At 41.7% G+C, this 21,003-nt stretch overlaps 1 protein-coding gene and 1 pseudogene across 1 annotated transcript; both read left to right on the top strand.

Moving 5' to 3' along the window:
• The first annotated feature begins 368 nt into the window (after window positions 1-368).
• LOC145501688 (uncharacterized) lies at window positions 369-5,344 on the top strand (annotated as a pseudogene).
• Window positions 5,345-6,615: 1,271 nt separating this feature from the next.
• Window positions 6,616-7,754, top strand: LOC145499834 (uncharacterized). Its single transcript, XM_081479357.1, has 3 exons — window positions 6,616-6,791; window positions 6,881-6,998; window positions 7,224-7,754. Exons 1-3 carry the CDS (start codon window positions 6,616-6,618, stop codon window positions 7,284-7,286), a joined length of 357 nt encoding a protein of 118 aa, XP_081335483.1. The 3' UTR covers window positions 7,287-7,754.
• Window positions 7,755-21,003: the final 13,249 nt, after the last annotated feature.

Below are 21,003 nucleotides of genomic sequence, written 5' to 3' on the forward strand. Positions count from 1 at the left end.
TGGCGGTGATCGCTGTCGACGTTAGCGCCAGTAGGCTGGTTGTCCAGCGGCCCTCCGCTGTAGTTGGTCGGTCAGCGGCGTTCATTGTTGTATAAAAGCCCGCGCGATCAGCCTTCATGGTTTCACCATCTTCACCATCTTGGTTGTATCTAGTTCTCGTTACGGGGAGATTTCGCTTGCATTAAAGATAAAGCTTACAGTTCGTCGGGGCCTAGTGTGTGTCCATTTAGACTACTGGCGTGGTGGCAGCGATAAAGATTCGAATCGTCGCGTTCCCGTCAGATCCAACGCACTTTATCGACAGATTCGTCGGGATTCCCGAGCAGCCAAGAGTCGGTTGTTGATATCATCTTGTTCCGTAAGCTGCAATGTCTTCTAACAGAGCCCCCAAGCAGTGGTGCCTCTCAAAGAACGAAACTTTAACCTCCTTCGAGAGTTGGAAACAAAATCTTCTCTACACCTTGTCTCTGGATGCCAATTTCGCACCATTTTTGGGCGAAGGGTCGTCATGGCTGAAAAAGACTAGGGCGAGCCCGTTATGCGGTTACACTGATGATGGGGAGTCGGTTCCAGCTGCTCGAAGGCGAACTGCTACCCAAAAGGTAAACATGCTCGAACTCATGCTAGGCCAGATTGCAAATTATTGCCCAATTATCTCTCGTAATACGATTGTCAAGAATTCTACTTGTATTGGGGACATATGGCAGACAATTAGACTTAATTTCGGATTCCAGACTACTGGGGGTCACTTTTTAGACCTGGATGACATTCATTTGAACCTCGATGAGCGCCCGGAAGATCTTTTCCAGCGTCTTATGGCTTTTGTGGAGGACAGTTCAATTAAACCTCACACCCTGCTCCACCACGGTTCTGTTCTTGAGGAGGAAGAGGAATTGTCACCGACATTAGAGAATTTTGTTATTTTAATGTGGCTGAGATTGATTAACCCTGCTTTACCTAAACTTGTTAAACAACGATAAGGAACTGAACTGCGGTCTCCTACTTTGGCGTCCTTAAAGCCTGAGATCTCCCAGGCGCTGGACTCACTCCTTGATGAAATCCGTTCTGCTGAAGACAAAAGTCATGCGTACAGGAGCCTCATTTGCCACTCAGAAGTCCTCTTTTCGGAGGGGTACACCGGCCTACAGTAAGTCGTCTGCGAGGTTCCCGGGACGCTCCTCTCAAAAGACGAAAGAATGCCCCTCTGTAAACAAGCTGGCCGCTCTTCTCACAGCCACTTTTTAAGCGAATGTGGGTTCCTTCCTGAACAGGACCGTTTGTACCTTCTGAAAGCTCGTCAGATTGTTTCAATCCTGGATGACGACAGCGTTGAGTTAGACCTTTTGTCAAGTAATGTTGACCCGCCACGTCATCAGAATCTGATTGAGCAGAGTGATCCATTTACGTCTGATGCATCCAGGAGGGTCCTCGTACGTCAGTCCCCGTACATTGACACGTTTTTCGGCCATCATCAGGCTAGAGTCATTATTGACAGCGGCGCCACAGGTAACATGATCAGGCTCTCCGCTGTACAGAGGCTCGGTGCAGGGATTTGGCACAGTTCACAGTCAGCTCATCAAGCGGATGGCTCCTCTCCTTTGAAAGTCCTTGGGGAAACTCGCCTGAGCTTCACCCATGGGAGTCATTCGTTTCAATTTGAAGGTCTTCTTGTGGAGAATCTGGACGTAGATGTCTTGGCTGGTACTCCCTTCATAGAAGCAAATGATATAACCATTCGTCCTGCCAAACGCCAGGTCATCCTCGGGGATGGTACCATCTTCACCTACGGATCTGTCAACCATCCTCCGACTCACAATGCTGTCCGCCATGCACAAGTGCTGCGTGCACCCTCTTCTTCTACCACTGTCTGGCCTGGCGACTTTATAGAAATAGCTCTCCCGGAAGATTCCTTACCTGATGCTGAGTACGCTCTAGAGCCTCGATTTGACGCCACTAACGCTCGTTCGGCCAAAGTCGTCGACATGTGGCCGCCTCCCTGTCTCATCACAAGCGTCGCTGGTAGAGTGCGTATTCCTAACCTCTCAGATAAGCCTTATGTCCTGAAACGAAATGAACACTTGCCAGGTCAACCCTGTCTTCTCTCCGTCTACTCAAGATCAGTCTTCCAACCCAGTTGACAACCTTCTGTACCACAAGGTGTGTTCAGTCCCAGTTTCAGAGTCAAAGTACTCCCAGGGCGTGGCACTAGACCCCGACAACCTCCTCCCTCCAGACATCAACCAAATTCCGTAACCTTTTGGTCCAGTACAACTCCGTCTTTGATCCAGCAATTACCGGCTACAATGGCGCCTTTGGTCCCCTTCAGGCAAAAGTAAATATGGGCCCGGTAGAGCCTCCTCAGCGTAAAGGTCGCCTCCCCCTGTACGGTCGCGATAAACTTGTCGAGCTCCAGCAGAAGTTCGATGAATTGGAAAATCTTGGCGTGTTCCGTCACCCCGAAGACATTGATGTTTCTGTCGAGTATCTTAACCCGTCGTTCCTGGTCAAAAAGTCGTCGGGTGGCTTTCGTGTCGTCACTGACTTCGCAGACGTAGGTCATTATAGCAAACCCCAGCCTTCCCTGCTCCCGGACGTGGATTCTACCCTACGCTGCATAGCCCAGTGGAGACACATCATCGTCTCAGACCTAACCAGAGCCTTCTATCAGATCCCTCTCGCCCGTGAGTCCATGAAGTACTGCGGAGTCGCTACCCCATTCCGGGGCGTACGTGTCTATGCCCGGTCGGCCATGGGTATACCTGGCTCGGAAACCGCACTTGAAGAGCCCATGTGTCGCGTCTTGGGTGACCTCCAGGCTGGTATCGTAGCCAAGATAGCAGATGATCTGTATTGTGGGGGCAACAGCCCAGACGAGTTGCTCCGAAATTGGTCTTCTGTTCTCCAAGCTTTCAATAAAGCTAGCCTGTGCCTTTCGGCATTGAAGACCATCATCAACCCCAAAACTACTTCCATCTTGGGTTGGACTTGGTCCCAAGGCACTCTTCACGCCAGCCCTCATCGCGTCTCTACACTGTCCTCCTGCAGTCCTCCCAATAAAGTTGGCGGCATGAAGTCCTTTATCGGTGCGGTCAAGGTCCTTGCTTGTGTTGTTCCACATTGTTCTGCTCTATTGGCCCCCCCTTGACGAGGCTGTAGCCGGGAAACAGTCCCAGGATGACATTGTCTGGTCCGAACATCTTACTGAAGCCTTCAAGTCTGCTCAAGCTGCCGTGGCGTCTAGCCAAACAATTACTCTCCCGAAGCCAGATGACCAGTTATGGATCGTGACCGACACTGCTGTCAAGAGACCCGGCATCACCGCCACTCTCTACATCTCGTGGGGTGACAAGGTAGCCCTCGCTGGTTTCTTTAGTGCAAAGTTGCATAGTCACCAATTATCCTGGTTACCGTGCGAAGTGGAAGCACTTGCAATTGGTGTTGCAACAAAACACTTTAGCCCCTACTTAATACAATCTAAACACAAGGCCTGCGTGCTCACCGACAGTAAGCCTTGTGTCCAGGCCTTCGAGAAAATGTGCAGGGGAGAGTTTTCTGCTAGCCCGCGAGTGTCGACTTATTTGTCGACTGTCAGCCGGTCCCAAGCCAACGTGAGGCATGTTGCCGGTGCTGCGATCCTACCTTCTGACTTTGCAAGCCGCAATGCACCGGACTGCTTTGATCCTTCTTGTCAGGTGTGCAAATTCATCACCCAAGCTGAGGAATCTGTCGTCCGACACCTATCTGCCCAGGACGTCCTATCTGGTCAGAAGAACCTCCCTTTCACAAGTCGAAAAACTTGGTTGTCTATCCAATCTGAGTGCGTGGACTTACGTCGAACGCATGCCCACCTAATACAAGGGACTCGTCCGTCCAAGAAGCTTACTAACACTAAGGACGTGAAAAGGTACTTGTCTGTCGCCTCTATCTCCAGTGATGGCCTCTTAGTCGTGAAAAAGACTGAGCCTTTGGCTCCTTCGTGTGATTGTATCGTAGTGCCCAGACAGGTCTTAGATGGTTTACTAACCGCCCTACACCTCAGGTTGTCTCATCCATCGTGTCTCCAGCTTAAGAAAGTTGTCAGCCGCTACTTTTACGCCCTTGACCTAGACAAGGCCATAGAGCGCGTTTCTCTTGGTTGCCATCCTTGCGCTGCACTTCGCCACATCCCCCACGCTGTTATAGAACATTCAACTTCTGATCCTCCAGCAGCAGTGGGTGTCTCCTTCGCAGCTGATATCCTGAAGCAGTCTTGCCAACTTATTTTGGTGCTCCGAGAGTGCATTACCTCCTATACGTCGACCCTCCTCATGGTAGACGAGAAGCATGGGACCTTACGCGATGGGTTAATTCAATTATGCGTCGGCCTGCGACCCCTTGATGGGCCTAACGCTGTCATTCGGTGTGATCCAGCGCCTGCCTTCAGAGCTCTCGTGAATGACCAAGTCCTATTGCCACACAAGATTAGCCTTGAGATAGGTCGCGTGAAGAATCAGAACAAGAACCCTGTCGCTGAAAAGCAATCCAAGAGTTGGAACACGAACTCCAGCGGTTGCAACCGGAAGGTGGCCCTGTCTCTCCTAGGACTCTGTCCGTAGCCACTGCCCACCTGAACTCAAGAATCCGCTGCCACGGCCTATCCTCTAGAGAAATGTGGACTCAGAGAGATCAGTTTACCAACTCTCAGATTCCCCTAACAGATCAGGCGCTAATACGCGAGCAGCATCTACAAAGACTGGTAAACCATCCCCACAGTGAAACGTCAAAAGTCCCGTGTAGTGACTTGCGCAGCTCTCCTTCAATAACTGTTGGTGACTTAGTTTACCTCTACTGTGATCGTAATAAGTCCCAAAGTCGTGACCGATACCTCGTTGTCTTAGTGGACGGTGAGTGGTGCAATGTTCGCAAGTTTGTTGGGTCACAGCTACGAAACGTTTCGTACCGTGTGAAGAAGAACGAGTGCTATAAGGTCGCTCCCATCCGAGTACACACGCCCTTGCGCCCCAGTGAAGAAGAGTCCAGCGACTGCGATCTTGACATCGGTGTCGACCAGAGCCCTCCTATTGATGATCGAGGACTTCCTAACGACGAGGAACCTTCCCCAGAAAGCCCCCCGTTACCTCCACCTGCCCCAGGGATCCCTATCGAGTTATCGTCCCCACCTTCCGCTTTTGTCCCGGCAGAAGATGTCCCGAGATACGGTGAGGATAGCCAACCCGGTTCGCTGGATGACGTCGAGGTTATACCTGCCCCCTCTCCAAGTGTTAGCCCTGCAGTGAACAAACGTCCAACTCGGCAACGGCGTCTCCCGCAACGTCTTCAGGACTATGTAGTAGATTTGAAGTAGCCCGGTCGATCCTAATCCTTTAGCGGTAGCCGGACAATTCTAGACATTTAGCTGTCTCTCAGCATTTGTTTAGTTTTTTTTCCTCTTATCTGGTCCGAGACTTTAAGACTGCTCTTCATACAGTACATTTCTCGAACATAACCTGTGTGTGTATTTCATACCGACTTATCGCCTAGTGTTTCTTTGTTTGCATGCTAATTTGTTTAAGAAGGAAAAAAGAAGCCACGCCAGTAGGCTGGTTGTCCAGCGGCCTTCCGCTGTAGTCGGTCGGTCAGCGGCGTTCATTGTTGTATAAAAGCCCGCGCGATCAGCCTTCATTCATCCGCCATCTTGGTTGTATCTAGTTCTCGTTACGGGGAGATTTCACTTGCATTAAAGATAAAGCTTACAGTTCGTCGGGGCCTAGTGTGTGTCCATTTAGACTACTGGCGTAGTCTTGGCTGGGTTTGTAAAATCCTGACACCATGTTAACTACTCCGGATGGCAAAAGTTTTATTGCTTACACACACACTGATAATGAATGAAATCTCGAGCTAAACCTACAAGTTTTTATGCTTATGTAAATAATAGAAAGTTCCAGAAGCGTCTCTGCATATATTTGCGCTTGCGGGACAATGTATGCTAATTATCAAACACTCTACATTATGACTATGCCTGAAAGGTGATAGAATGAATCGAACTACACAAGCTGATTATGTAACACATGTACGCTTGGACTAGATTCCACAGTGTTTTGTCTATCTTCACATACGTTCGTGGTGACAAAGTCGAGTTTATTTGACGCTTCTGAAATCCTATAATAATTGAATTCAGGGTCGGGGGGCTGTTAGGAGAATCATAAAGTTTATTTGCTTTTGTATTAGGTTCCACAAACGATTGCAGGTCTTCAAATATCTCGGGATGAAGAAATTCGACTTCATTTAACGCTTTTGAGACTCTTTCATTGTTGAATTCTGGTGTTGGTGGCGTGTCTGGGGATACAAGCATTTCATTGACGAGCTCAGTCAGCCAGTAATTTGAATTGTTTGCTTTCGTACGCAATCTCCTTTGCATTTCTTCAACGTTTTCTTGATCTTTGAATTGGTTTTGAACCCAACGGGACCATTTCATGTTGTTAAAGAGTTTCATCTGGTTTAGAAAAACGAAAACGCAGCCATTAACGCTTGATAAAAACAAAAATAAAAATATTTCATTGACATGAACTATTGTTTAATTGAGTCGTGCAGAACTCTTTTATAACTTATTTTATTTAAGAAATAACTCCTGACCGAATGAATTATTGCGCTATTCATTTTCATTACAACGTCATTCTTGCAATTTTCAAATTAATTTTTGTTACACTTTACTTGCAGGTTCTAAACGTTTGTTTTATTTGTCTGGGGGAGGACTTCAACATTCCATCCTCCGGCTGTTGTGGACAAGCTGCCCACACTAGATGTAAAGTAAGGTAAGGCATATTGTAATTAACAATTCTAATGGTGCTTTGTCAAGTTTTTTGGAGTACTTACTTAAATTGTACCTTTTGTTTCATTTCAGTTGGATGAGAACAAAGATCCGAACGGCCATACAATGCCCCGCCTATACGGAGCAGTATCCCCTGCCTTCCAAAGAAGAAACGGCAGCGGATGAAATGCTCATGAGGCATTTAAGACAAGTAAGAGGTGTTTTGAACAAGATGTCTTGGTGTACAGTTCTAATCAGTCAATATAAAAAAAAAACAGATAAGCAGATCTTTTGTGTATTAATCCGACAGTCGCGTCTTTTGGTGATATAGGATAATTGGTTAATCGCTTTTTTTTTTACTGTTATTGGAATGTCACTGATCGAGAAGTTATTGAAATCTCATGTAATTAATGCTTCGTTTTTTCTTTTTTCGTAGTTTTGCAGGGAAAGACACCCAGAAATCCAAGTACAGAGGACGTGCAAAGCGTGTGTATATTAAGACACAGGATTAAATCCCTTGCAAAGACATGATTTTGTATTTAATATAAGAAGGATTGCCGCGTGCATGTCGGCGGTAGGCCACATTGTTCGCGTTTAATGAGGCAGCTTCGTCATTATTATGGCTAACTCATTAGTCTCGAACAATGTCTACGCGAGTGTACAAAATCTTATTTTAAATGCAAAATCATGCTTTTAGTGGATTTAATCGCGAGTAAAATATACGCAGGCAATGTCGTGCACACCAATTACTGTTTGTTTCTGATTTCATTAAAAATCAACCTTGTAAATAATATAGATCCCGTTTTATTAACATCAATTTCAGCTCTTTTCCGTTTTTGCATTGTAAATACATTTATTTTAAAAACCGTGTGATGAATATATACCACAAATGTTTTTTTTTTTTACTTCAATTTCATTTTTTTTTCCTGTTATTTTGTCTTTTGTAAATACATCCATGCATTTCGAAACCAATGTAAATAGACGAGCTTTTCTTTTTGTTTTTACCTAACACAGTTCTGTAGGACTAAATAAATATTTGTAGACTTTTTGAACAAATGTCTCTTATTGTTTGATGATGAACGCTTTGGTTCTTCGTAAGTACCATGGTGTAAAAGGTTCTTCAATCCAGTCATTCACAAAGTTATGATAAATTATTTTCGTGGGCCATTGTTCCCATTGTACCTGCGACGTAGCAACTGTTGTATTTTCTGCGAAAATTTCCTTTCGTTCATAAAGTAGAAGGTAGGAACTCGGAGTTCACCAACAGTCGCTTCCGTACCATTTGGTTCCCAGCTGACTTCTACTGTATGTCGCGTTGAGGACTTGGAACAAATCGCATCCCACAGTTGATTCTGTAGGATTACAATTCTGCCTTCCAATTCTAAACGTTTCATACGGGTTGTTAGTGCCTCCATGTCCAAAGCAACGATCTGGCTCTCTCTGTCTCTCCCTTATTTTTTCAAACTCTTGATTCTTTTATTTTGTGGAAAGGTATATAAATAAGAGATATAAAAACCGGTTCTACTCTAGAAAATACCAGAATTGAACTGCATTACTTCAAAACCGGCTTGACTGGTTTTTGCATTATTACTTAACTGTTACTCCATTACTCAACCGTTACTGCAAGATAACTCCGCTATTTTGAATCATCAAAACCATCTGACCGGTTTTACAGTGTTCTCTGATCGGTTCTCAGCGAAACCTTTGTTCTTAACTTTATAAGCGCGATATCACCCGGATGGTTAGGCGGTACGTTCACTCCACTACAACACACACATCGCTCTTAAAAAGCCATTTATTATTCAAGAATAAAACTCTTAAAACAATAACACATACATGCATAATTATTCTCCCTCTCAATTTCCCCCACATATACCTACACGGCCTGCATCTTATCAAACCGGTTCTGGATTCATTGCTCATTAATTCCAGGCTGCTGAATTCATGAATAAATTGATCTAGTCATCCGCCTCATACTACTGAGGGCAAAGCCTCGTCGCTTCCATAGAAAACTTTCTAATTTTTGTAATTTTCAAATCGTCATTAAAGCTTAACCTTACACGGCGTTGGTCTGAAAATTGGTGTTCAGCTGGCTATTTAAAACATGCTCGTTGAAGTCCTGAAATTTATTTGTCTGTAGCTCTAAGTTTGGAACTTATCGATCACGTGACCAACTGTTGCAAAAGGCCTCTTGATTCTCTCGAGATCTCTTTTTTCGGTGTACTCCGGGAAACGAAGTACTGTCTCGGTTCATTGAAGTATTAATGACTGCACTTATTTTTTTCTTAATTTTCAGGTGTTATACATGTGATTTACATGTCAAGGAGAATCTTTTACACAGCTGCCAACAGTTTGCACATTCTCTGTTTTCCAATTCCCCTTAATGCACTCTGTTTGCCCACCAAGTTTTGCATGAACTATTGTTGTGAAATGCTTTTGGGAGGTCGGCATACTCCCAAGAGCATTTCACAATATTTTCTGTAAAATTTAGAGTGCAAACAGAGTGTATTAAAGGGAATTGGAAAATAGAGAATAGGAAGTGCTAAAACAGGTAAAAGAGATAGCAGTTCACAGCTGGAAACGAGTTCCGTAAGTCTTGGACAGTATTCTAACTTTGTAAAGCTTGTCTTTATTCAGTTTCAGATGGACATTTCAAATGGCCACCCTCCTGATGAGCATCCAGTGGTTGACGAAGATCTCACTCGCCGAATTTAACGAGTAAAAATGTGTTCACACTTGGTGCCCTAGCGCTTGTACATGGGCACCGGCCCAAAATAGTGCTGCGTTTCTGCACTGGTACTCAAGTATCCAAGTACCATTTAGTGCCCGAGTAAAAGGAACCCGGACACCGGCACTGTGTCCGAATTCTGGTGTGAGTACTTGGAAAAAGGGGTGATGTAACAGCTCTCGTAAGGTCTCACATAAATGGCTTGCTACCCTTTGAGAGAACAATACGACAAACAACAGAAACAATGCCCTTAGACCTAAAACAATAACAGCTGCTAACAATGAAGAGAATTACGAGCTTACGAGAGCTGCTACATTTCTGGGAAAAAGGTGTGTTCACATTAGTACCCAGCGACACCAAGTGTGAACATAGCCTAAAAAGTCCACTTCTTTTCAAACACTTTTTAACGGTACAAAACATTCAAAACTCATTGTAATCAATAGAGAAATGTTTCGTATGTTAATATCAGTGATGAGCCCTTGCCGTTTGTTGTCTCTTTAGCACTGCCGATGAAGTCATCTAGAAAAGAGCTACAATCCTAACTGCATTCCATGTATAATCTTTAAAAAGGGGTAAACTCATATTAAAAATTGTGATGTGGCTTCCTGAGAAGAACAGCGGCCTGCAAGAGTTATCTTTGCCACGGAGATGATAATTGCAGAAACTGTCCGGCAACGAGGGTTCACAAGTGCTATATCCAGCTCGAAAGCTTTCTTGTCATTTTTGATGTCTACATTTGATTCTTCAAATTAAAATCTAAAGCAAGACTACATTTGATTGTCAATCATTAAAGTTTGTTGATTTCCACTTCAAAAATAGTGTGTGGTATTTTCTTTAACCAATTCTCTGAAACTGGTGTGACATGTTTTACAAGGACTCGCGTTCTCTAATAAGATAGGATCGCCATTTTGAATGATCGTATCTTCCCGGTCTCAAAAACCAGTTTAACCATCACCCCAGTGTTGTCTCATAGGCTCTCCGTGAAACCCTTGTTCTTTCTCTTTTTAAGTGGGATACTATCGGATAGTTGGGCGGTCAATTTGCTCCACATCGCAAGTAAAAGCTCATGAAATATTCAGTCATAAAACCATGTAGCAATAACCCGCATGTATAATCGATTTATTCCCACAGACCCCTACTCAGCTAACTCACATTTAGTACCACCCCCACATATACTAAGGAGACCCACATCTCATTAACCCCCCATATGTAGTGGGACACTTCTTGACCATTACGCCACATAGTGTATAGTCTCTTGTATAGCTTTAATAGAGCACATGTTTTCGAAGCTCGTCGAAGTTGTTTTCTCGTTGCGTTGCTCGTGTTCAATAAAGTCAAGAGTGTTGTGTTACTTGCCGTGAACGTCGTCCTGATCTGTCGACAAATGGTGGAGAGCTCGTTTCATATATACCTACGCAGCCTGCATCACATTAAACCAGTTATTCCTTTGTTCATAACTCTGAAGGTAATTTCCCTGAAATAAAACTGCCAATAGATTTTAGTTCAAACTTTGCCCGCTGAATATTTATCATATGAGAACTTAAATTATAAAATAAAAAAGGGGGGTGCCCATGCTCGTTAAGGAGCAGTGAGGCATTAAAAATGTCCCATTTTAGCATTATTTAATGCTTATTACAAGAACGCATTCCAAGTTATTGTAAACTTTTTGTGAGTCCAGCCTCATGAAAACACGCCTCAAACTACAGTCAATACTTGTGTCGGACACAAATAAAACTTTTTAAGTTTGATTTTGACAGACAGCTGAATCCTTGTTAATATATTGGAGCCAAATTGCTTGTCACGACTCTCAAACTGCAAAATAGAAAAGACTACAGTGCAGCTGCTATTTTCCTTATTTATTCAATTTTCAACAATAGAAATCAGATCAGTCTTTTCTCACGCAAAGCTAATGATTAGTTGATTAAAATGACTGGAAAAAATTTGGGGGTGCCCGATCTCGTTAGTGAGCTATAGCCATTTTTCAACTGACAGAACTCAATATCAAGGCAAATCCGCCATGTTTTCAATGTGCGCGTGCACGAACGCACGCTAATGACGCCATAAATTATGCGCAGTAAGGATGCGCAATGCAAATGTGAGGAATCACCTTAACAAGACACCACTCTCTTAGTGCCTCTCCCACACAGGTATGGAGCATGAACCACTTTTAGTCTCTTGATCCCTTCTCGTGCGATGAATGGAGGCAAACAAGGGACTTTTTGTAGTCCAATGTCTCGTTTACGTTGAAGTCCGTGCATTCCTCGCCATTAAGGGCCAATAGGCCACTTTCGCTATATCAATATTCTTACATGGCTCCGAGGCTTTCCGGTCAAAGTGGCAATTATTTTAAGTTTATTTTGTCCCTCAATTCGCAAGAGACTTGGATACACAGAAAACACCACTAAATATAGAAAGAAGTTTGTCTTGGAGGCCTTGGAGCCATGCCAGAATGTTGATATATCGAATGTGGCCTATTGTTCAAAGGGTGAAAAAACGCTACCTATTGTCTAATGAATTACGTGTTCTGTCGCGTTATCGGTTATAAGCTGGGGGGTTTAGAATTTCAATTTTTTTTTTCTCCACATCGATTTCAACTTTATATTGTAAACAGGGAAACCAATCCATGAATGTGCAAAGAAACTCAAGCCTGCGAGCGTCTTTTGAGTGCTTGCATTTTGAGGGACAGAAAGCGAGCCTCGTCTATGTTTCGGTAAACAGGGAACACTTCGGGTAACTGCAAAGAAAGCACCCTAAATGAACGAACGTTACCTCACCAAAAAAGCTCCTAAAAACTCTGCAGAAAAAAAACCTAGTAGGAAACACTTCGCTGTGAAATACCACCGCTTGTTATTTGAGGAAGCAATGGGCCCTTTGCACGACCCGGTCACGTGGTTCAAAATCACACAAGCTGGGACGCAAGTTGCACAGTGCGACTTCCAAAATAAAGCAACTCGTACAAGTCCACCTTGACCTGCCTTTGTTTTAGAAGTTCCACTGTGCAACTTGCGTCCCAGCGTGTGTGATTTTGAGCCATGTGACCGGATCGTGCAAAGGGCCTATTGACGTAGAGACCCACCAGACCGGCGCGTTTTAGTTTCACTAGAGTAACAGCTCATTTTCGAATTACCTTGCGCTTCTTTTTCAAAACGAGTCCTTGTTCAAAACTCTTTTAAGATGAAAATGAGTTTGATTTACATAAAAGAATTACTCAAAAAAATTTCCTTAACAAATGAACCTATACATTTTCATATATGTAAATGGTTTCGCACGAAGACTCGTTTTGACGCAGAGGCAAAAGGCAACTTGGAATGGCTTGAATGGGATGGTGCAAACAATGATGACCATAGCAGGATCCTCTCTCCTAGCGTTTGATCCAAGGCTAAGCACTTATACACTCTCACGAAGAGGGGCACTAAAACGTGTCTTGAATTAAGAACACAACACAGTGACGGTGAGCGTGGGAGTTGTAGTTCGTGCTATTCGTATCCAACGGCAAAGTAAATATTTAGCTCTTATTAGCCGAGTTGGAGGTCTGTATGGGAGAATCTTGACCGATGTCGTGAGTACAGACCGAACACAGTGAGGTCTGTACACACGACCGAGGTCAAGATTCTCCCATACAGACCGACTTAGCTCGGTTAATAAGATGTTTATTATATGGCAAAGAAGAAAACTTAAATTCGTTTAATGTAACTGGTTTGCTAACATTTTGCTTGCGAACGGCGATGAGCTTAACTTAAACCTGGCGAAATTTGCTCGTCCTCTTTACTTTTTTTTTTGTCATTAGGCTTTTTGGCATTTCCATAAATGATTGAGAAGAAAATAAAAGAAAATGGTGAACATTTTTGTATTTTAGTTTGCTACTTGTTCAACGCAAAATGAAACCGGTCTAGATGGGAAAATCTGGACCGCGGTCAATATCGATTTCAGCTAATCAAATTCGTGAATTCGGTAGTTCCCAGTCCTTGTGAGGCACAGCCATATAATAAATGAAAGTAACATATGTGAACCGTGGAAGAAAAATTTAAAGAGTTGAAAGATCATCAAAAATAAAGCCTGAAAAATGTCCACTTACATATCTTCACCATCTGCGAGTATATAAGGAAGTCACAACGTGAACAGCTCCCAGTTGCCCTCATAGCTCGGTTGGTAAAGCAGTACATCCGGTGTTACGTAATACGGGTGCAGTTCTTTATCAACTGAGCTATCAGGCCAACTGGTGGCTGGTCACGTTGTGGGTCATTCCCGCAACACATGAGTGTGACGATCTCCAATGTCTGAATTCAACTATTTCTATTTCTAGTACCTGGTTGTCTTCTAAATTAAGTAGCTCAGTCCACAGCATCAGTGGGTGACCATGCTTAGAGCAATGCAATGAATGCAGCAGATTCCCCCCTCATTTGGTTAATTTTGTGATCCAATTAAAAAACTTCCTTTGAGGAGTTTCGTTCGCAGTTGTCTCAACATTTTTGTAATCTTGAAAGAAATCTTTGATTTATTATCAATCCTCACTTGCAACTGAGTTTCTGTCCAACGAGAAACAAATGTTTTTTGAACGTCGAACTTGATCACACAACACTCTTAAAGTGCCTTCTTTACTTTGCAAATATAACATGAACGTTGTTGTGGGCTTGTTGCTCTTAGCATTGGCTTTTAGTTTCTTAAAGCTTGTCCGCACGGAATGTCTTCTCACAGGCTAAGAAAGATAGTGTTACTGTTGGCCTCTCGCATAGTAGGATTTAGAAAATAAAGCTTTTTCATAGTCTTGCTACGGTAGCGTTTCGTTTCGGATTAAGGATGATACCTTTCGGATTAACTTTGATTATTGCTGCAAAGTTAAACTGCTTGGTATCTGTGGCAGCTTTCGAAAACGCCAACATAGGATGAGGTATTAATCAGCTCAGTATTTTATATGAACCTTAAAATAGTTTCGACCGACACGATTAGGTTAAGGGATTATCGCTAACGAGGGAAACAAGAATTGATCAAAGCTCTTGTGATTGGGAAGTATGACAACCAGTTCTAGACCCGTTAAACCCCGAGACACAAAAATTATGAAGGTTGTCCCTATAACACGTTTCTTTTACCATCACCCACTCTCTTTTAAAATTATGTAGGTCGGTTGGTTAAAAAACAAAAACTGCGGCCAAAGAAATATTGATAAATTAACAAATAAATCATTCCAAACTACCCTTGATTACATCTTCCCTGTGATTGCCATTTGTATCGGACATCCATCCGTGCCACTACCACTCAGTAGAAAGTGTTCAAAGACGTTAAAAGGGTTGATTTAGATGTCACGATATAGAGTGTATTGAATTTGGTAAGACCCGAAAAATGGAAGCAGGTGGTGAATCAAATACATTTTTTTCTTCTTGCGGTCGGTCGCGGGCTATGGAACACGAAACATTTCATGGGAATAGCACAACAGTAGTTGGTGGGAGAAAAAACGAAATAGCAGTAACATAAACATACAACAATCGATGGGCCCTTTGTAGACCGTTGCCATCCATAAGAAATGGCCTTGGTCATGATATTTTTGACATTGGCAGGGTGTTTGCATGCGAGACGTTATGGCCCTTTTGAAAGTTTGACAACGGGTAACTTTTCATTAGCACTTGATGAGTTGAAAGAAAAGGTACTTCACGCTCTTTTCAGTCTTAGAACACACACAAATCTCAGCACATTACCTCCATTCCTACCGAATAAAATTTTCGACGCAATTATCAGCCCAGTTTTGACATAAGTCTGGGGTGCATATACAGAATCCGGCTGATCTCAAGTCTTGGGACAGTTCCCAGATCGAAAAAAAAAAAATCCAATTCTGTAAACGTTATTTAGAAGTAAGCAATAAGGCATCCAATGTAGCATGTAGAGCTGAACTTGGTAGGTTTCCTCTCACTATAGCTGTCAATCAGAAAATCATGAATTACTCCTCATACCTTCAAAGTAAGGAAATATTTCTCATGTCAGAAGATCTTCGTCATGCTGGTAAAAATAGCTTTATTCTGATATAATATGTTTGAATTTTACAATTTGCTTTGTTTTGATCTTACGCTCTTAACTAGCGCTAAAATCAAACATTAAGTTAGCCTAATGCAACAAAAGTATATTTAATATACTGCCAACAGATCATGCAAACCTCTAATAGACTAGAATTTTTCAACACCTTTAAGAACGATTCTAAGAGATTAATTTTACAGAAAAATAGAAATATCGTTCCGAGTTTTAGATTATCTTCCTTACAAGTCATTGGCGAACTTGTGACTTTTGAAAATCATTGTGGTATAAATATTCAATCAGCAAAATTCATTTCATCTTGCTTTGATCTCTGACGCAATATTCTTCTTTCAAATCAAACAGATGTAACTTGATTGCTATATCATAACCTTATTATATGTTCACGATAATCATTTCTGTTTTAGTTTTACGAAAGCGTTTGCAACACGGTATGCATTTATGGTCACGCAGATAAAGCAACGGTTGTTGATTGTTGTTGACATAATTTTAAGGATGGTTTTATATGGCAAGGCTTGCCATCCAGCGTCTCTTTTTTCAACAAATCGTAATTCGTAAAACCTTCGCACTACAATAAAAATATTCATTTCACAATTGAAAACTTAAGTGACGTATTTCAAAGTGAAAATAAACGCTACGAAAGCACATTTCGATTTCATTTTAACATCATAATAAAGTTGAAAAATTAAATATAAAAAAAACACTAGACGTTATTTTTTTAACTTTAAGATGAAGCGGCGTTTCCAGCTTTTATTTTCATTTTGAAACACAATTGGGAATCTCGATAATTTCATCGCAATCTTGCCATTACACTCTTTATACCGGTGCCTAATTGACGATCGATAATTAGGTCACGTAAACAAGTTCCCCAAAAAGAAACGTGTCCCCTTTTGCAAATCTTTGTCCATATCGTTATTGATTCCAAAAGGATTTTGTTTGTGTTGTCAGTTTTGTTCTGATTTCGTTTCTGCAGAAAAAAGTCACATTTGAACGACATTATTGAGTTGCAGTTATCTCATACTTGTGAGGTCATTTTATCTTTTCTTGTCTATGATACCTGCGCTTTACTAACCTGATAACTGGGCTGTAATAGTCGGGACAGTCATGAGATGGAGTAAATATAGCCAGCTCTGACAGTAACGCTGCAACATGACTCAGCATGAAAAGAAATAAGGGGATGGATGTTTTGAAACACGCCTTGTAGCTATAAGGCTGCGTGGATAACTTAGAACAACAACAAGAACAACTATAGCTCTGTTTGCATGACCATAAATGCACACAGTGTTACAAAAGCTAATGATGTAAAAAGGTTATGATGTAGCAATCAAGTTACATTGGTTTGATTTAAAGAAGAATATTGCGTAGATCAAATCAATGAGGAACTGAATTTTGTTAATTGAATATTAACGTAATGATTTGTAGAAGTCATAAGTTCGCCGATGGCTTGTAACAGAAAAAACTTTTTCAAAGTCGGATAGATCAATCCTTAGTTTGTGATTGCCTATTCCAAATTTCACTAGCTCTTTTCGTTCGCTTAGCTTACCTGTTAGGCTTAAATAAGAAGATGTATAATCGTTCTTAAAAGACTTGAAATAGTATAGTTTATTACAGTATTGCATGGTATGTTGCCAGTATAAAATATTCAATATAAATATGTAGCACAATGTTTGATTTTAGCGTAACTTGTAAAACTCAGACATACTTATTACATTACAATAGCAACTATATTTACCAGCGTGATGAAGATCTTCTGACATGAGAAAGATTTGTTTAGCGATATAGCCACGGTTCTTAATTTAAAGATGGGAGTAATTGATTATTTTCTGATTGATAGCTACAATGAGAGGAAACCTACCAAGTTCAGCTCCACATGCTACACTGGGTGCCTTATTGCTTACTTCTAAATAAGTTTACAGAATTGGAGATGGGTTTTTTCGATCTGGGAAGTGTCCCAAGACTTGAGATCAGGTTTTGCATATGCACCCCAGACCACTATTATCTGCCAAAATTGGGGAGATAATTGCGTCGAAAATTCTATTCGCTTGGAATGGGGGTAATTTGCTGAGATTTGTGTGTTTTCTGAGACTGAAAAGGGCGCGAAGGGCCTCTTCTTTCAACTTATCAAGTGCCAATGAAAAGTTTCCCGTTGAAGAAATGTGTCGCAACTAGCAGGGGGGTGGGGGCAAAGAGAGAGAAGGAAATGCCAGAGGAGAGGTATCTGTCCTCCATTTGATTAGCGCAGGCAAATGCAGTTCTCAAACATTATTATTACACCGTGACATCTATGTGATTTCCTCCCTCAAACCTAGTTGATGGAGTTTGTTTTAGGAATCGTTCCCTGCCGGATACCAGCACGTCCTTTAAAGGCAGAAGAATCATTGACTGGCCTGTCAATACTGCTAATCCACATAGGAGGAAACATTCCAACCCCACAGGAAACGGTAAGAACGGAAGCCTGCGTTCATGCAAAGTAGACTAATCAGGAGGATCCAGGAAAGTTCGTGTGAGAGAAGCAATATTGTAAAGTAACTTTTCGAGTTTATACTTTAAACGCCGTGAGTTTCAAGTCAGTTAGTCCTCGGAAATATTGTTGTAAGCACTTGAAATACCGTAAATTTTACGCGCATCTTATGCTTACTTTTGACACTTGTCTCACGAGATGGTGAGCATAGTAAACAGTTTATCTAGTCCCCTGAGCCTCTAAGTGTTATGTGCCCTCGGCACTTGTTCATATGCTTCTCTTACGCCAAAGCAAACTGAGTTACACTCCCGAAAACCAAGCAAGAACCTACTAAAAGAGAGTGGAGTTTCTTAAGAAAAGTGGGATGGCATTTATTGCTATAAAAAAATAAAAAAGATAAGGTGATACTTCTCCACAGTAGAGCTTCTCTGATTATGACGCGCATAAAATGCATGCCATATTTGACGGTCCAATGGCGATGAGACATTAATCAGCTCAATATTTCACCGGAAAATAAATTGCCTTTGGATTATGGTGGCATTAAGGGATGATCTCCAACTACGTAGACCAAACTAGAATCAAAGCCTTTACGATTACGAACCTTACTTGACAAATAATCCAATACCAAATAACCAGTCGGCACGCGACACAATCAGCGAACAGAACTTGGGCAGTAGAACACCTGCATACTTTTAACGTGTTTTACAACAAATTAAAATTAGAACAAGGTACATAAAAATGGCTAATTGCATGCTACTGGGCTTAGAGGCAATGCCCCAAGTTAAAGCAAAACTGTCAACTACCATAGGATGAGCCTCCACGTCTTTGAACCTCACTTCATAAGGGTTAAACAACCTTAAGAAGTGCACTCATGTCTTAGTTTTGCATTTCGCGTTTGGCGTTTTAAGTAAGGGTTTATAGGAGGATGGAATATGCAAGTAGGAAGTGTGTAGAATTATTATTAGCTTAAAACCGTGCGTGTTGGGGATAACAGGACAACGTTTATAAGGGACCATTCATTTTTCATGAAGTAGTAGGGATTTGCGGGGGAGGGGGCGAGTCCCTACGACGAAATTATGTTTTACAAACGAAAGCTGCTGGAAAAAAATGGTGTTTAATGGGGCCACATAAAGAACTACTTTTAAATGGGAAACTGGGCAGCATAGAGTACCATCGTACTATACTGAGATGAAAGAAAAATTAGAACAAAGCGGACAAACGTACTTAATACAATATTACAGGACACATTAATTTGTGGAAAGTGTTGAAATCTGTAGCAATGCAATATCGATTAGCATGGGTCTGAAGAGAGATAAGATGGGAGATATCTTTCACCCTCTACTCTACTTTAATACGGTGCCGGATGCCATCAAATCAACCCCCTATAAAGTTGCACATCTCTTGTAAAGGCGGCTTTTGTTATTTTCTTCTCGTCTTTCAGGTTTAAACGAATTTAAGTGTTGTAATAGGTCTAAGAAAAAGGTAGGTAAAACTGTAATTCAGCTGTTTAATCAGGATAAGCTAACAAAAAAGGATACTGTGCGTCTACAAGTAGGTATACGAAAAGACTTTATTTATCAAGACTTTATTTATCCACGGTATTTAAAAGGTAAGGTTTCGGACCTCAGACTGTAGCTTACCAGTGTAATACGTTAATGGTAGGTACCTAAGGGATAATAGTAACTAATAGTGCTAAAATATTTCGAAAACTTCATATTCCCCATGGGGGGGGGGGGGGGGGGGTGCATTCCCGGAGATCTCTACGTTATTTTGTTGAAGTTCTCCTAATGAAAAGAACGCCCTTTACGATAGCAACCCTCAGTTTTGGATTTCGTTTGTCCTTTTTTATGACTATAAATGACTGATGCATTGTCACAATGTACATTGTTTCAAGTCGCTTGAAACCTGCGATGAATATTTTTCAAAATTACCCAGGAAATAACCAAACTGCATTAGAGTCCCTCTGATGTTTGATTGATCGAGAAATGAATCAGTAATGAGAGAACATCAAATTATAGCAAAATAATAGAAAATTAATTAAGCAAAAAAGTGGAATCCTGCCATCTTAGAAAAAAGAGCATACAGTTGACAAGAATACGAAAGAAAGAAGATGGCAATTATGTTTTGCCCCGTCTGTCATAAAATAATCGTTTTGTATGCTTTTATGACCTGTATTGGAGTTATCAGTATGAATGTATGAACGTGTTTCAACACGCCTTTCCCTTTTACTGGAACACATTCATCCGACGTGAACATTATTCTCAAACTCAAAAAAATCATGACCGTGACGGTGTTGGATATCTGATCTTGATAAGCATAGATTTTTTACGACTTTATTTCTCCGTTTTCTCCTTGGTTTTAGCTTCGATTGAAAAGATATATGAAACACGAAAGACTGTACTTGACCACATTTCCAAACCCCTCATATGTCGTCAAAAGTACCCCGCAACGCGTTTTATTTTCAACTCTCTTCTTGGTGTTTGGAAATATGATTAAACACGGTCTTTGGATATGCCAAATCGCGCCCGAATTCAGTTTGAAAGCCTTCGGAATTTTAATAATCTGATTATTTCCCAGATTGGGTAGCTAGGCCAAGCTATGGTTGGGATGTAACTAGATAACATTAATAACAATTCCAATGATCCGTGTCCAGAAGTACTGCCAAACGAGGTCAAACACGACTTGGCGGCCGCAATTGTGGTTAGAGTAAGTTTTTAATCCAATCTTTTCCCAAAACGACAATTCTGTGGTCCTTTTTCGTGGATATTATGCAGATTTTGGTCAATGCTGTTACGTTTGCAACAAAATTGGAATATAAACTAATTTATCCTCTTTTAAACTAATTTAGACGATTTTGTCGAAGATAAACTAAAACAACAAAAAAGAGCAAAAGCTTAATAGGAATTTCCATCGAACTAGTCACGTTCCTGACTTAACTCATTACATTTCCTGAATTACAATAGTCTCCGCAACTTTGGATTATCAGAGATTCTTTCGCGTGGTTTATCT

This window comes from Orbicella franksi, chromosome 10 (assembly GCF_964199315.1).
Source record: "Orbicella franksi chromosome 10, jaOrbFran1.1, whole genome shotgun sequence".
NCBI classification, from domain to species: Eukaryota; Metazoa; Cnidaria; class Anthozoa; order Scleractinia; family Merulinidae; genus Orbicella; species Orbicella franksi.